The sequence below is a fragment of the Spodoptera frugiperda genome, chromosome 22, assembly GCF_023101765.2.
Source record: "Spodoptera frugiperda isolate SF20-4 chromosome 22, AGI-APGP_CSIRO_Sfru_2.0, whole genome shotgun sequence".
NCBI lineage: Eukaryota > Metazoa > Arthropoda > Insecta > Lepidoptera > Noctuidae > Spodoptera > Spodoptera frugiperda.
The window spans coordinates 55,516-72,404 of NC_064233.1; the positions used below are offsets into that span (position 1 = coordinate 55,516).

The following is a 16,889-nucleotide window of genomic DNA, read 5'->3' on the forward strand; positions in this document are numbered from 1 at the left end:
TTACAAAGTTATTGATGATCAAATTTTAACTGATTTATCTAGAAAACTGGACCGAAGTTACAAAATGTTCCTTGTACTAAACACTTAGTATATTCTAATCTAACTACTTCCGTGCGGTTTTGCGTTGCTTGGCTCCTATTGGTCATAGCGTGATGTTTTATAGCCTATACCCTTCCTTAACACTACCGACACAAAAATAATTATTCAAATCGGACCAGTAGTTCCGGAGATTAGCGTATTCAAACAAACTGTTCAGCTTTATAATATTAGACTCCCTCGTTGGCCGAGTGGTAGCAAGTGCGACTGCCGGGCAAGGGGTCTCGGGTTCGATTCCCGGGTCGGGCGAAGTATTACTGGGCTTTTTTCGGTTTTTCGAAATTTTCTCAGTGGTAGCACGGAGTCTGGAAATGTGCCCGGTATATGGCAATAGGCTCACCACCTATTACATGGGACTTACAACATAAATGGTGAAAAGTGGGTGTACACAGTGGCATTACGTGCTATAATGTGCACCTCTGCCTACCCCTTCGGGGATTAAAGGCGTGACGATATGTATGTATGTATGTAGATTTCTCCAGTGGTTTGGTGACGCTCATGATGGCAAAGAACTGTTTGCATGCAATAATCTAATTAAATTCGTAGCACATGATGCTACGGCGTAGCAGGTGATACTACGCCGTAGTAGCGTCTGTTGAAGTAGATCGCACTATTCTGAAAATGTTATTAAGAATACTTTTGCAGCCAATATTGAGTTATAAAATAATATTGTAACTTACCAACATTGTTACAGTGAAGGTGTGGGACAATGATGACGTCATCACATTGGAATTTCGTACTCGTATAAAAGTCATTGTTCGCGACATTTCGAAGAACGTATCTAATTACTTTTATGTATCTAATTACCTATTGTCTTCGGCGGTGGTTGAAAGTAAGCGGATTACAAAGATAAGCAAAGGACGACGAGTGAGACAATGCTATGTCATAAATATTTACTAGAAAAAGTAATAAATAACACGAGTACTTATGTCTACAAAGGTATGACATATTGAAATGTGGGCTTTTTAAATATGTAACTATTATTAACATACACCCTTTTTAATATGGAAGTTGAAATATATGGATGGATTGGGACAAGTTCGCCACAACCTGTTAGCTAGGATCTACAATAGATACAACCATGAAAACACCGAAACACTGAAGTCTAGCGCGTCTCAGGCTCATGAATTTCTCTCTTGGGACCCGCAATGAAATAAATCGGAACATATTATAATAGGAGAAGGAAACACGATAGTTCTCTCTTATTTTAAATTATTTAACGCATGGGACATAATGACTTAAGTCTAAAGGCACAAAAGCGACTGCACAATTGTGAAAATTCGAGCCGCTAAGCAGTAGCATGATTTGAGCAAAAACTAAATGGCTCCTATGTGTGACCTAATTTACTTGTTTCCACTTGTAAAGAGAAATTTGTTCTAGATTCCACAGGGTCTGTATAATAAAGTACGGCTGATGAAACAAATAATCTACTACAGTCCCAAAGTATGTGAAGGGCGGACTGCTCATATTGCAACTCCGCTGTCGAACGTAGGCACAATGGTGAATCAGAACAATTTTCTTTTAAAGTTGCCATGGCTAATAAGAAATTGGGCGACACAGTGAACCACCTCCAACCATATATTCTCCAGCTCATTCACAGGTGAAAATCAGTTAAAATGTATGGATGGATGTTAGCTATTGAATTAGTAAGATGTTTGATTTTGAAGATCGAAATACTACATTGATTACTTTGTTGAATGTGCAGCCTACGTGACGTCGCGTCAGTAGGCTTAGTCTTTAGGTTACGATAGCCGACCTTATCGCTTACCTAACGCGTTCTCTTCCAGGAAACGTTTGAGCATTATAAAATACCACGCTTGCTTTAGGCGGATTAGCAATTTCAAACTTATATTATATTAGAAATTAAAAATGCTGCTTTGACGGCAGAAATTGTAGAACAGTAGATTTAGGTAAAAGGTACATAAATGTATTACGAAATTCCTCGACCCCGAAAAAGCATTTGATCCTAGCGAACTGGCTAACCTCCTAACCTTAATTTAATCTCGGAATACCACATTGACTATTTCTTTGAATGTCTGTTCCATTGAGTTCCATTTAACAATTCGTTAAAATATGTCCTTTAAAATTGAGTGGCCACACCGGTCGATCTATATGGATTCGGGTGCTGGGCCATGAGAAAGGCGGGTGAAAGAAGTTTGCCTACAGCAGAGATGAGGATGCTGCGATGGATATGTGGCGTGATGGGACTAGACAATATAATACACGGCTATGTAAATGAAACTTAAGAGCAGCGCTCTCTCGTCTCTCTAAATATGGGAATCTGTACATCCCAACATACATTCTGTCTGTATATGGAACTGAAGGCTTCAAAAAGCTTCTGAGCATTTTATTGCATTAATGAACGAAAACCAATTTAATCTTGTTTTCATCATACCTTATTCTACTGGTCAATTTATTTGTAATAACTTCTTTAACAATATAAGTCAGAAAGAGATAGCCACATATGACTACACAGCAATTGATGCGTTAGATAAGGACAAAATATACAATAGTGAAAAAGTGAGATAGCAAAACACAAAAGGTGTGCGTTAGAGAGAGACAGCGTATCACTTCTCCCCACCACGTATTGTATGTTGTTAACACAATACAAGTTGTAGGCTAGCAGTTCACCCGTCACTTCGCCAGTTGCTCTTGTGACATCGCACTGTATAGTCGTGTACCGAGTGTGCATCAGCCTTGAAATAATTTTTGTAATCATTTAAAAACATGGTTATCGAGAGTTTTAGCTGGAGTGAAGAAGTGGAGTCGGCCGGTATGTACCCGTAGAAATACTAAGGATTTTTTTTATTCCTATTCGAAACAAAATCTAATTAACTTTTTCCCACAGATCCCATGATAATGGAAGAACAACGAGAGACTAGGAGAGACTCCGTCAACTCCATCGAGCCCGAGGTAAAGACTCCACAAACACCGGAGACTAAATCCTCGGTGGACGAGGAAGACGGAGCTTTAAAGGACTTGCTCCGGGTCGATGAACAATATTATCCCTTATTGGCCTTGGTATGTAACATTATATTTTCTTAAATTGTTTTACTTACTAATTAATAGCTGGGGACATGATTGTTAATTTATTGACTCATCTTTGTTACAGTTGGAACAATTTTCCCCTGAAGACGACGGCATCCAATTCAACATAAAGTTGAAACAGTTTGAGACTACAATGTCATCCATGTGTCCGGACGACTCGCGTGTGCAGTAAGTATTTATCTATTTCTTTTTTTTTCAAATTATATCTTCTACTAGTATCTTATTCTCATCGTGTCCCGTAAATATTACTAATAATTTTATTTTACTTTGTCTAGACAAGCATTCGCGACGTTCCGCGCGGCGGCCCTGCGGTGCCCGGTGATGGCGCGTAAGCTGGCCGCAGTGGGTGTTTCGTTCACTCGCCAGCAGAACAAGCCACTGCTTCGTAGAACCCTCCTTAATGTCGTCATGCAGGACACTTTCTCCAGTAAGTACCCTTTCCCAAGATCTATTTACCCCTTTGAATTCAGTTCACCCGGTTTTACCGCAATCCCCTCGAATTGAACTTCTGCTCGAAGCTTCGTAAAAACTTCTTAAGGAATATATCAAATAATTGTCATCTTCTTCAACAGAACTGGACGTGCTACAGCGCTCAAATCCGCTGTTCCTCGTCAACGCTGCGAATCTGATGGGGGATTACTTCGCCAACGCTCGCCTCAGTAACGGCGACAAGCTGCACTTTCTAGCTGAGCCACTACTGCAATACTTGCGTGCTTTACTCGCCGCCCATGATACACGTGCACATCACAGTCTCGCTGCACAAGTAAGTTTCAAACGAACATTTATTATTTTGTAAAAAATGCTGTTTTATTGCCAAACACATACATTCATTGTTTAGTAATATTGTGACAGCTAAGCAGATTAAAATACTAATATGTAACTTTCTTTTGTCCACAGTTAATGCAAAACGGTCGCGATCTACTCTCCGTAGTAGCTCAAGAGATGGACGAGCTCTCGGTCTCGATCCGTCTCCGTCTGCTCTCGCCCCCACCAGTCAGCACAACGTGGCTACTACTCTCCGCAGACCTTTGCCTCAACAAGTTTCTTCCCCTACCGACTACGCTGCAACAGTTTTACACCGCTCATCTGGTAACAACCACGGAAGAAAATGTCAGTGAAGCCAGCTATAGATGTTGGAAGAAAAGTCCCGAGAAGAACGAGAATAAACCAGATGCTGCGGCGCTTGCAGAAGAAGTCAGTCAAAGTATATCTCAGATTAGTCTGCGTAATAATGAGGACACGAAGCCTAAGAAAGAACCAATCTCAGTTAGCCAAGATACATGGACAGGTGATGATACCTTAAGGAAAAGATACGACCTTAACTCTTGGCGGCAAACAGAAGAGACGAGAATAAAGGCTAATGACTGCCAACAAGGGGGGGATATCTTCCAAAGTCACCCCGAAAGAAATGTGTCTCAGGCCCCAGAAAAGCCAAAATTAGGCGTTGGAGCTAGGTTATTGAGACTTAGAGCCCTCTCAAAGGAATCAATCTCAGTCAGCGAAGACACATGGTCAGGACCCGACTCCCGCCCGCCGCACATAAGTATGAGATCACGAAAGGGGAGGATTAATGAAAGAAAGACGGAACAACAGCCAAGGCGACCCCAAGACGCCATGTCGCCGAAGTACCGCGCAGCGCCAAATACTGGGGCCACGACGACCGATGCGTCAAACATTATAGTTAGTAGGAATGTCTAGTATGTATGTATGTAAATAATTATTAATTTAGGGAATTGTACAAATGAAATTGTTACTTAAACCAAAAATTACGTTATAAATGTTGTGTATATTACTTAAATGTATTAAATAGTTGTAAAATAATTATACTTTAATGTAATGTAATAATAATCAATGAATAAAATAATTTTTGATAACTTCAAATTCGATATTTTCTATAAAACCCCTTATTCCTGACACAGCTAAGGAATACAAATTCAACATTCTGTAAGTTTCACTTCATAATAGACTCATAAACAACTATTAGCATTAGTCTTATCGTATATTATAGAAAAGGTTATTTTTAATTCGTACCACACGATGCTACGGCGTAGCAGGTGATACTACGGTGTAGTAAAATCTGACGAAATAGACTGTAGTTTAGACTTGTTTACACTTGTTTGCCATCACGAGCATTACCAAAGCCTTGTTCCAAAGTTTCCTCACAAACCAAAAAGAAAACGAAATCTAATTCTATAGACAAGACAGTGGACGCACTTACACCCCTGTTTCACCATAATTTCTGAGAATATAGCGCTCGTATGAAGCCGGGGTGTATTGTTAGTACGTAGGGAAGCGTGGGAAAGTAGATAAGGTGTAGACCAAGTCTTATATATTGTGGTACCTATTTGTTAAACAATGATCGATTTGGTAGTTTCTTGGAAACAGAAGCGATAATTGTTGTATGTATACCTGACTAGACATTCCAACGTGATAACGACATCGGTATCCGCTCACAATGTCATTTTCGCAAAATGATATTCAATTGCAAAATATCAGGCGACGCATTGGGTAATTTTTGTGACTTATCCAAGGCGTTCGACTGTGTCCCTCATGATACACTGATCAGGAAGCTATCCCATTATGGAATACGAGGCAACTCTCTGGACCTACTTATCTCATACTCTGATAGGATTCAGAGAGTCGAAATTAACGGAAAAATTTCCGCCGGGTCTATTGTTAAGGTGGGTGTTCCGCAGGGGTCAAATCTCGGCCCATTTTTATTTCTTATTTATATTATAGTGATTCACCTTATCTTGTAAGAGGTAACCATGGAATTGTACTGTTTGCTGATAATACCTCTTTACCATTTAAACCCAAATGTAGAAAATGAGTCAGTGATCATGTAAATAGTGCTCTCTCGAAAATAGTACACTGACACATGCGTGCTGCCATCTGAATAGGTGCGGTCATACTGTTGTTGTATTTCCTCTAAATACCACTATAGAATCCATTTGCACGGTTTTCGGTCACGGTTTATTTGAACCTCTGAGTTAGTTTTGGCCAGTCTCATCTAGTTATTTAAGAGATTGACGTGGAAAAGTTATCTTGTAACCCATTTGCAAAAAAATAAATATCATTTATCAGGCGCCAAGTGCGCCCACTGCCTTGTCTATAGAATTAGATTTCGTTTTCTGTCTGGTTTGTAAGGAAACTTTTGAACATTACTCACGTAAATATACTGAGTAAAGCTCTACTAGTTTCGAATCAAAGATAAGCAGCGTGCGCATACGCGGTCACGTCGCGCAGCCTACGTGACGTCGGGTCAGTAGGCTTAGTCTTTAGGTTACGATAGCCGACCTTATCGGTTACCTAACGCGTTCTTTTCCAGGAAACGTTTGAGCATTATAAAATACCACGCTTGCTTTAGGCGGATTAGCAATTTCAAACTTATATTATATTAGAAATTAAAAATGCTGCTTTGACGGCAGAAATTGTAGAACAGTAGATTTAGGTAAAAGGTACATAAATGTATTACGAAATTCCTCGACCCCGAAAAAGCATTTGATCCTAGCGAACTGGCTAACCTCCTAACCTTAATTTAATCTTGGAATACCACATTGACTATTTTGTTGAATGCCTGTTCCTTTGAGTTCCATTTAACAATTCGTTAAAATATGTCCTTTACAAATGAGTGGTCACACCTGTCGATCTATATGGATTCGGGTGCTGGGCCATGAGAAAGGCGGGTGAAAGAAGTTTGCCTACAGCAGAGATGAGGATGCTGCGATGGATATGTGGCGTGATGGGACTAGACAATATCATACACAGCTATGTAAATGAAACTTAAGAGCAGCGCTCTCTCATCTCTCTAAATATGGGAATCTGTACATCCCAACATACATTCTGTCTGTATATGGAACTGAAGGCTTCAAAAAGCTTCTGAACATTTTATTGCAGTAATGAACGAAAACCAATTTAATCTTGTTTTCATCATACCTTATTCTACTGGTCAAATTATTTGTAATCACTTTTTTAACAATATCGGACAAAAAGAGATAGCCACATACACACACACACCAATTGATACGTTAGATAGGGACAAAATATACAATAGTGAAGTAGTGAGATAGCAATACACAAAACGTGTGCGTTAGAGAGAGACAGCGTATCACTTCTCCCCACCACGTATTGTATGTTGTTAACACAATACAAGTTGTAGGCTAGCAGTTCACCCGTCACTTCGCCAGTTGCTCTTGTGACATCGCACTGTATAGTCGTGTACCGATTTGTAATCTAAGTAATTTTTGTAATCATTTAAAAACATGGTTATCGAGAGTTTTAGCTGGAGTGAAGAAGTGGAGTCGGCCGGTATGTACCCGTAGAAATACTAAGGATTTTTTTTTATTCCTATTCGAAACAAAATCTAATTAACTTTTTCCCACAGATCCCATGATAATGGAAGAACAACGGGAGACTAGGAGAGACTCCGTCAACTCCATCGAGCCCGAGGTAAAGACTCCACAAACACCGGAGACTAAATCCTCGGTGGACGAGGAAGACGGAGCTTTAAAGGACTTGCTCCGGGTCGATGAACAATATTATCCCTTATTGGCCTTGGTATGTAACATTATATTTTCTTAAATTATTTTACTTACTAATTAATAGCTGGGGACATGATTGTTAATTTATTGACTCATCTTTGTTACAGTTGGAACAATTTTCCCCTGAAGACGACGGCATCCAATTCAACATAAAGTTGAAACAGTTTGAGACTACAATGTCATCCATGTGTCCGGACGACTCGCGTGTGCAGTAAGTATTTACTTATTTCTTTTTTTTTCAAAATAATTTTATCTTCTACTAGTATCTTCTTCTTATCGTGTCCCGTAAATATTAATAGACTCATTCCCAATAATATAACTGTACACCTCTTCGGAGATCAAAAAGTGTAATATTTTTTTTTTTTACTTTGTCTAGACAAGCATTCGCGACGTTCCGCGCGGCGGCCCTGCGGTGCCCGGTGATGGCGCGTAAGCTGGCCGCAGTGGGTGTTTCGTTCACTCGCCAGCAGAACAAGCCACTGCTTCGTAAAACCCTCCTTAATGTCGTCATGCAGGACACTTTCTCCAGTAAGTACCCTTTCCCAAGATCTATTTACCCCTTTGAATTCAGTTCACCCGGTTTTACCGCAATGTCCTCGAATTGAACTTCTTAAGAAATATATTAAATAATTGTCATCTTCTTCAACAGAACTGGACGTGCTACAGCGCTCAAATCCGCTGTTCCTCGTCAACGCTGCGAATCTGATGGGGGATTACTTCGCCAACGCTCGCCTCAGTAACGGCGACAAGCTTCACTTTCTAGCTGAGCCACTACTGCAATACTTGCGTGCTTTACTCGCCGCCCATGATACACGTGCACATCACAGTCTCGCTGCACAAGTAAGTTTCAAACGAACATTTATTATTTTGTAAAAAATGCTGTTTTATTGCCAAACACATACATTCATTGTTTAGTAACATTGTGACAGCTAAGCAGATTAAAATACTAATATGTAACTTTCTTTTGTCCACAGTTAATGCAAAACGGTCGCGAGCTACTCTCCGTAGTAGCTCAAGAGATGGACGAGCTCTCGGTCTCGATCCGTCTCCGTCTGCTCTCGTCCCCACCAGTCAGCACAACGTGGCTACTACTCTCCGCAGACCTTTGCCTCAACAAGTTTCTTCCCCTACCGACTACGCTGCAACAGTTTTACACCGCTCATCTGGTAACAACCACGGAAGAAAATGTCAGTGAAGCCAGCTATAGATGTTGGAAGAAAAGCCCCGAGAAGAACGAGAATAAACCAGATGCTGCGGCGCTTGCAGAAGAAGTCAGCAAAAGTATATCTCAGATTAGTCTGCGTAATAATGAGGACACGAAGCCTAAGAAAGAACCACTCTCAGTTAGCCAAGATACATGGACAGGTGATGATACCTTAAGGAAAAGATACGACCTTAACTCTTGGCGGCAAACAGAAGAGACGAGAATAAAGGCTAATGACTGCCAACAAGGGGGGGATATCTTCCAAAGTCACCCCGAAAGAAATGTGTCTCAGGCCCCAGAAAAGCCAAAATTAGGCCCTGGAGCTAGGTTATTGAGACTTAGAGCCCTCTCAAAGGAATCAATCTCAGTCAGCGAAGACACATGGTCAGGACCCGACTCCCGCCCGCCGCACATAAGTATGAGATCACGAAAGGGGAGGATTATTGGAAAGAAAGACGGAACAACAGCCAAGGCGACCCCAAGACGCCATGTCGCCGAAGTACCGCGCAGCGCCAAATACTGGGGCCACGACGACCGATGCGTCAAACATTATAGTTAGTAGGAATCACTACTATTTACTATTCCAATTCTTATAGTAGATTGTAAATAATTATTTATTTAATGAATTGTACAAATGAAATTGTAATTTAAGCCAAAAATGTTATAATATTTGTGTTGTTGTATTCTTCAATGTAATAATAATCAAGGAATAAAATATTGTTTGATAACTTAAAATTCATTTTTTTCTATAAAATCCCTGATTCCTGACACAGCTATGGAATACAAATTCAACATTCTGTTAGTTTCACCTCATAACAAAATCACACACACACACAACTTCACGCCTTTTATCCCCGAAGGGATAGGCAGAGGTGCACATTACGGCACGTAATGCCGTTATACAATGTACACCCACTTTTCACCATTTTGTGTTAAAGTCCCATGTAACTAATAGGGGGTGAGCCTAACAAAATCATTCAAACTCATAAACAACTGTTAGCATTTAGTCTAATCAAATTAGTTGTCCATGATGCTACGGCGTAGCAGGCGATACTACGGCGTAGTAGCATCTGACGAAATAGACTGTAGTTTGCTATGAATTAAATCTCTCTATTAATACTTACACTTGTTTGACATCATGAGCATTACCAAAGCCTTGTTCCAAAGTTTCCTCCCAAACCAGATAGAAAACGAAATCTAATTTTATAGACAAGACAGTGGACGCACTTACACTCCTGTTTCACCATAATTTCCGAGAATATAGCGCTCGTATGAAGCCGGGGGGTATTGTTAGTACGTAGGGTAGCGTGGGAAAGTAGATAAGGGGTAGTGCAAGTCTCATATATTGTAGTATTTCTTAAACAATGATCGATTTAGTAGTTTCTTGGAAACAGAAGCGATAATTGTTGTATGAGTACCTGACTAAACATTGTGATGTCATCATCGGTATCAGCAATTCCATATTCGCATACCATATTCATGACATCCGATCGCAAAATGTCCTCAACTTAAAAAGTCAAATTCGCATAATGATTTCTAGTCAAAATATTTATTTCTCGACATGAAAAACTCTCACTATTTTTTTTTTCTTTTTATTTATTTATTAATTTATATCAGGCAACGAAGGCCCATATCAATACAATAATACTATACTAAAACATAAAATACTATATAAATACATAATTCTCATATTAATTATTAAGGTCACACGATGTGACGATGCGTGGCGTCGTATTACGCTGCTCGGTGTCACGTAGCCTGCCTCGAAAACGTCGGTATATGACACCCTACGGCCAAAATTCTGCCTTGAGGAACTTCTCGAGATGTTGAGTTGGAACTCGCACCACAAACGACTTGAAGTTGGTATTTTGACGCGGTTCCAACCTTACGACCCTCAAGGTCCAGTTGGTCTTCACCTTCACATACTCCACGATGTCCTCAACCTTCGTGGTTTGGTGTAGTCGGGACACATACAGCAGCGTCGTAGGCACAGCTGGACGCAGCAGCATGTTAGGTCCGGTCAGTCCAGTACCGCACTGATTGCGAGAAGTAGGCTTCTTCTTCTTCTTCTTTTGGACTTTGATGAAGCCATCCTCATCACACTCAGGCTTTCCTGGACAGCGCTGTACCGGAATCCTTGATACGGATTCACAGCGCCGGTTCTGCTTACCCCTTTTTGGCTGCTTAGGTAGTGTAGCAGCTGTCGTGTTTGCGGCAGCAATTGCGGCGTAAGCTACTTTGGGGGTCGACGTAGCTTCGCGTGACGTGTTCTCTGCACGTGGAGAGACACGAGGAGCGGCGGGGCACGGTGCATCGACCTCATTATTTGCAGTAGGCGATGAGTTCAGTTTCGCCGATGCAAAACTGCTGACTGAAACAGACTGTAGACTGTAGAAATAGACTGTAGTTTGCTGTGAATTAAATCTCTAAATATGTAATACATACACTTGTTTGACATCACGAGCATTAGGTACCAAAGTCTTGTTCCAAAGTTTCCTCACGAACCAGATAGAAAACGAAATCTAATTCTATAGACAAGACAAAGGACGCACTTACACTCCTGTTTCACCATAATTTCCGAGAATATAGCGCTCGTATGAAGCCGGGGTGTATTGTTAGTACGTAGGGTAGCGTGGGAAAGTAGATAAGGTGTAGACCAAGTCTTATATATTGTGGTACCTATTTGTTAAACAATGATCGATTTGGTAGTTTCTTAGACACAGTGATGTCGTCATGATGATCGCAAAATGTCCTCAACTTAAAAAGTTAAATTCGTATAATGATTTATTACTAAAATGTTTATTTCTCGATATGACAAACTCTCACTATGTAAAGTTCATAAAATGTCAAATTCACACAATGACAAATCTACGCAGTTTTTGCTTCTGACTGAACAGGTTACAAAATCTAAATCAGATGCAAAGATATTTTGATAGAAATAAATTATTACATGGATAACAGTTTGGTTTTACAAGTGATCGGTCAAAAACTGATGGACAGAAGTATTGAACTTCTCACTTATTCTTCACTTTTATGACGTGTGGGAGGACTCAGGCTACGCATTGGGTATTTTTTATAACTTCTCCAAAACGTTCGATTGTGTCCCTCATGAAATACTGATCAAGAAGCTATCCCATTATGGATTACGGGGCAACTCTCTGGACCTTCTTATCTCATACTCGTGTGATAGGATTCAGAGAGTCGAAATTAACGAAAAAATTTCCGCCGGATCTGTTGTTAAGATGGGTGTTCCGCAGGGGTCAATTCTCGGCCCAGTTTTATTTCTTATTTATATTAATAATTTGCCTTACAAGATAATTGTAAGGGATAACCATGGAATTGTACTGTTTGCTGATAATTATTATTTAAACCCAAACGTAGAAAATGAGTCAGTGATCATGTAAATAGTGATCTCTCGATAATAGTACACTGACACATGCGTGCTGCCATCTGAATAGGTGCGGTCATACAGTTGTTGTATTTCCTCTAAAGACCACTATAGAATCCATTTGCACGGTTTTCGGTCACGGTTTATTTGAACCTCTGAGTTAGTTTTGGCCAGTCTCATCTAGTTATTTAAGAGATTGACGTGGAAAAGTGCTATCTTGTAACCTATTTGCAAAAAAATAAACATCATTTATCAGACGCCAAGTGCGCCCACTTGTCTATAGAATTAGATTTCGTTTTCTGTCTGGTTTGTAAGGAAACTTTTGAACATTACTCACGTAAATATACTGAGTAAAGCTCTACTAGTTTCGAATCTAAGATAAGCAGCGTGCGCATACGCGGTCACGTCGCGCAGCCTACGTGACGTCGCGTCAGTAGGCTTAACAGTTAAAAAGTGAGATAGCAATACACAAAACGTGTGCGTTAGAAAGAGACAGCGTATCACTTCTCCCCACCACGTATTATGTTGTTAACACAATACAAGTTGTAGGCTAGCAGTTCACCCGTCACTTCGCCAGTTGCTCTTGTGACATCGCACTGTATAGTCGCGTACCGAGTGTGCAACAGCCTTGAAATAATTTTTGTAATCATTTAAAAACATGGTTATCGAGAGTTTTAGCTGGAGTGAAGAAGTGGAGGCGGCCGGTATGTACCCGTAGAAATAATAAGGATTCTTTTTTTAAATTCATATTCGAAACAAAATCTAATTAATCTTTTCCCACAGACCCCATGATAATGGAAGAACAACGGGAGACTAGGAGAGACTCCGTCAACTCCATCGAGCCCGAGGTAAAGACTCCACAAACACCGGAGACTAAATCCTCGGTGGACGAGGAAGACGGAGCTTTAAAGGACTTGCTCCGGGTCGATGAACAATATTATCCCTTATTGGCCTTGGTATGTAACATTATATTTTCTTAAATTATTTTACTTACTAATTAGTAGCTGGGGACATGATTGTTAATTTATTGACTCATCTTTGTTACAGTTGGAACAATTTTCCCCCGAAGACGACGGCATCCAATTCAACATAAAGTTGAAACAGTTTGAGACTACAATGTCATCCATGTGTCCGGACGACTCGCGTGTGCAGTAAGTATTTATCTATTTTTTTTTTTCAAATTATATCTTCTACTGGTATCTTACTCTCATCGTGTCCCGTAAATATTACTAATAATTTTATTTTACTTTGTCTAGACAAGCATTCGCGACGTTCCGCGCGGCGGCCCTGCGGTGCCCGGTGATGGCGCGTAAGCTGGCCGCAGTGGGTGTTTCGTTCACTCGCCAGCAGAACAAGCCACTGCTTCATAGAACCCTCCTTAATGTCGTCATGCAGGACACTTTCTCCAGTAAGTACCCTTTCCCAAGATCTATTTACCCCTTTGAATTCAGTTCACCCGGTTTTACCGCAATCCCCTCGAATTGAACTTCTGCTCGAAGCTTCGTAAAAACTTCTTAAGGAATATATCAAATAATTGTCATCTTCTTCAACAGAACTGGACGTGCTACAGCGCTCAAATCCGCTGTTCCTCGTCAACGCTGCGAATCTGATGGGGGATTACTTCGCCAACGCTCGCCTCAGTAACGGCGACAAGCTGCACTTTCTAGCTGAGCCACTACTGCAATACTTGCGTGCTTTACTCGCCGCCCATGATACACGTGCACATCACAGTCTCGCTGCACAAGTAAGTTTCAAACGAACATTTATTATTTTGTAAAAAATGCTGTTTTATTGCCAAACACATACATTCATTGTTTAGTAACATTGTGACAGCTAAGCAGATTAAAATACTAATATGTAACTTTCTTTTGTCCACAGTTAATGCAAAACGGTCGCGAGCTACTCTCCGTAGTAGCTCAAGAGATGGACGAGCTCTCGGTCTCGATCCGTCTCCGTCTGCTCTCGTCCCCACCAGTCAGCACAACGTGGCTACTACTCTCCGCAGACCTTTGCCTCAACAAGTTTCTTCCCCTACCGACTACGCTGCAACAGTTTTACACCGCTCATCTGGTAACAACCACGGAAGAAAATGTCAGAAAAGCCAGCTATAGATGTTGGAAGAAAAGTCCCGAGAAGAACGAGAATAAACCAGATGCTGCGGCGCTTGCAGAAGAAGTCAGTCAAAGTATATCTCAGATTAGTCTGCGTAATAATGAGGACACGAAGCCTAAGAAAGAACCAATCTCAGTTAGCCAAGATACATGGACAGGTGATGATACCTTAAGGAAAAGATACGACCTTAACTCTTGGCGGCAAACAGAAGAGACGAGAATAAAGGCTAATGACTGCCAACAAGGGGGGGATATCTTCCAAAGTCACCCCGAAAGAAATGTGTCTCAGGCCCCAGAAAAGCCAAAATTAGGCGTTGGAGCTAGGTTATTGAGACTTAGAGCCCTCTCAAAGGAATCAATCTCAGTCAGCGAAGACACATGGTCAGGACCCGACTCCCGCCCGCCGCACATAAGTATGAGATCACGAAAGGGGAGGATTAATGGAAAGAAAGACGGAACAACAGCCAAGGCGACCCCAAGACGCCATGTCGCCGAAGTACCGCGCAGCGCCAAATACTGGGGCCACGACGACCGATGCGTCAAACATTATAGTTAGTAGGAATGTCTAGTATGTATGTATGTAAATAATTATTAATTTAGGGAATTGTACAAATGAAATTGTACTTAAGCCAAAAATGTTATAATAATTGTATATATTATTAGTTAAATGTATTAAATAGTTTTAAAATATTCTTGTATGTAATAATAATCAATGAATAAAATATTTGTTAGTAACTTCAAATTCGATTTTTTCTATAAAATCCCTGATTCCCGACACAGCTAAGGAATACAAATTCAACATTCTGTAAGTTTCACCACATAACAAAATCACTAATGGTCAAAATACTTAATCGTCACTCAATTTTAAGACGCGCTCAATAATAGTTCTGTCCCTACAAATTATTTGTAAATGACAGAGATAGCACGATATTTAAAATTGAGTAACATTTCAGTATTCGGGCGTTAAACTCATAAACAACTGTTAGCATTAGTCTAATCAAATTCGTAGCACACGATGCTACGGCGTAGCAGGTGATACTACGGCGTAGTAGCGTCTGATGAAGTAGATCGCACTATTCTGGGCGGAGATAATCCAATAAAATATAAAGTTTAAGAATACTTTTGCAGCCAATATTGAGTTATAAAATAATATTGTAACTTACCAACATTGTTACAGTGAAGGTGTGGGACAATGATGACGTCATCACATTGGAATTTCGTACTCGTATAAAAGTCATCGTTCGCGACATTTCGAAGAACGTATCTAATTACTTTTACCGAAGACCTATTGTCTTCAATTGTGGTCCTTTTAAATTACAAAAATACCACACATAGTGTTAAAACAATGTATATTTTCGTGGAAAAGCAACACTTGGAATTCTATGTCCGTGCCGTTGATAACAAAATGGGTAAAAACTACTGTGTGTAGATAAGAGGTAGGTAGATTCTTTACAAAAAATGTTATCAAATGCGCCGCCACGTTCAAGGATTGTATTGTTTTAAAATGGTCACTGTGAGGGACTACATATTTGACAGAGACTGGGCAGTAGCGCTAGGTATTAAGGGTTGTTGGGGAATCGGGGATTGGGAAGGGGGAATTGGACCTCCGGTAACCTCACTCACACAACGAAACACAACGCAAGCGTTGTTTCACGTCAGTTTTCTGTGAGGTCGTGGTATCACTCCGGTCGAGCCGGCCCATTCGTGCCGAAGCATGGCTCTCCCACAATTAAATTAGTACATGAGGATTAAGAATGAAACAACAGAAATAATTTTATAAATATTTTTATTCAAAAATAACTTATTTACAGTTTGAAATAAACTTAAATAACGACTAAATGTGACGAACACGACATAATTTATTTACTTTATGTACAAATGAAATGACTTCTAAAATTATAAGCAATAGGGATGATGACGGGGTATGAAAATTAATTAAAAAGTCGATTTAGTCCGTCAGTTAAAATATTAGACACGTATTTTGTTATGTCGTATAAGAAAACAATACTTAGATAAAACGAATCAAAGTTTAAAAGTGGTAGCTAACTACCTACGTCATTTCTAATATCATTAGAACTTGAGACGGGATATTTACCATGTTTATTTATGTCTATGAGTTTCCGATATTTCGGCACTGTTGCAAGCGCCATGATCACGGATAAACTAGTGACCATGTCAGTTTAAAAACTTATACATTTCTAAGTATAAAACGTACATAGAAGTGATGTCACGCGTTATTTCAAATCAATATATCGATGAAAGTATTTGATTCTGTAAGAAACGCAAAAATACGTGTATAATGTTTTAAAATAATCTACCCGATGGACATTAAAAACTAATAGTCACCCCTACTTGGAAGATTTATGTTGAGTAGATCCCGATATTGTTTTAAAATCGGGATAATAAGTAGCCTATATTATTTACTGAAAAGCAAACTGACTCTTACTAGCTTTTTTTAATATAAGCGTCCACAGGCCCGCATCGTACGCATCGCACGTCAC

The 16,889-nt window shown here is 40.1% G+C and overlaps 5 protein-coding genes across 5 annotated transcripts in view; 3 read left to right on the top strand and 2 right to left on the bottom strand.

Annotated features, from left to right (window-relative positions):
* The window catches only part of LOC126912128 (uncharacterized), a 92,318-nt gene that overhangs the window by 15,772 nt on the left and 59,657 nt on the right, over positions 1-16,889 (bottom strand). The gene's annotated exons all lie outside the window — the stretch shown is intronic.
* LOC118279598 (uncharacterized) lies at positions 2,824-4,842 on the top strand. Its single transcript, XM_035599236.2, has 6 exons — positions 2,824-2,869; positions 2,945-3,117; positions 3,209-3,312; positions 3,420-3,571; positions 3,717-3,907; positions 4,042-4,842. Exons 1-6 carry the CDS (start codon positions 2,824-2,826, stop codon positions 4,840-4,842), a joined length of 1,467 nt encoding a protein of 488 aa, XP_035455129.2.
* Positions 7,453-9,448, top strand: LOC118279512 (uncharacterized). Its single transcript, XM_035599147.2, has 5 exons — positions 7,453-7,701; positions 7,793-7,896; positions 8,062-8,213; positions 8,335-8,525; positions 8,660-9,448. Exons 1-5 carry the CDS (start codon positions 7,534-7,536, stop codon positions 9,446-9,448), a joined length of 1,404 nt encoding a protein of 467 aa, XP_035455040.2. The 5' UTR covers positions 7,453-7,533.
* On the bottom strand, positions 10,585-12,937 carry LOC126912087 (uncharacterized). The gene is made up of 2 exons (XM_050702439.1): positions 12,890-12,937; positions 10,585-11,300 (listed from the first exon to the last, which is right to left on the bottom strand). Exons 1-2 carry the CDS (start codon positions 12,935-12,937, stop codon positions 10,677-10,679), a joined length of 672 nt encoding a protein of 223 aa, XP_050558396.1. The 3' UTR covers positions 10,585-10,676.
* Positions 12,936-14,978, top strand: LOC118279599 (uncharacterized). Its single transcript, XM_035599237.2, has 6 exons — positions 12,936-12,981; positions 13,061-13,233; positions 13,325-13,428; positions 13,534-13,685; positions 13,831-14,021; positions 14,156-14,978. Exons 1-6 carry the CDS (start codon positions 12,936-12,938, stop codon positions 14,942-14,944), a joined length of 1,455 nt encoding a protein of 484 aa, XP_035455130.2. The 3' UTR covers positions 14,945-14,978.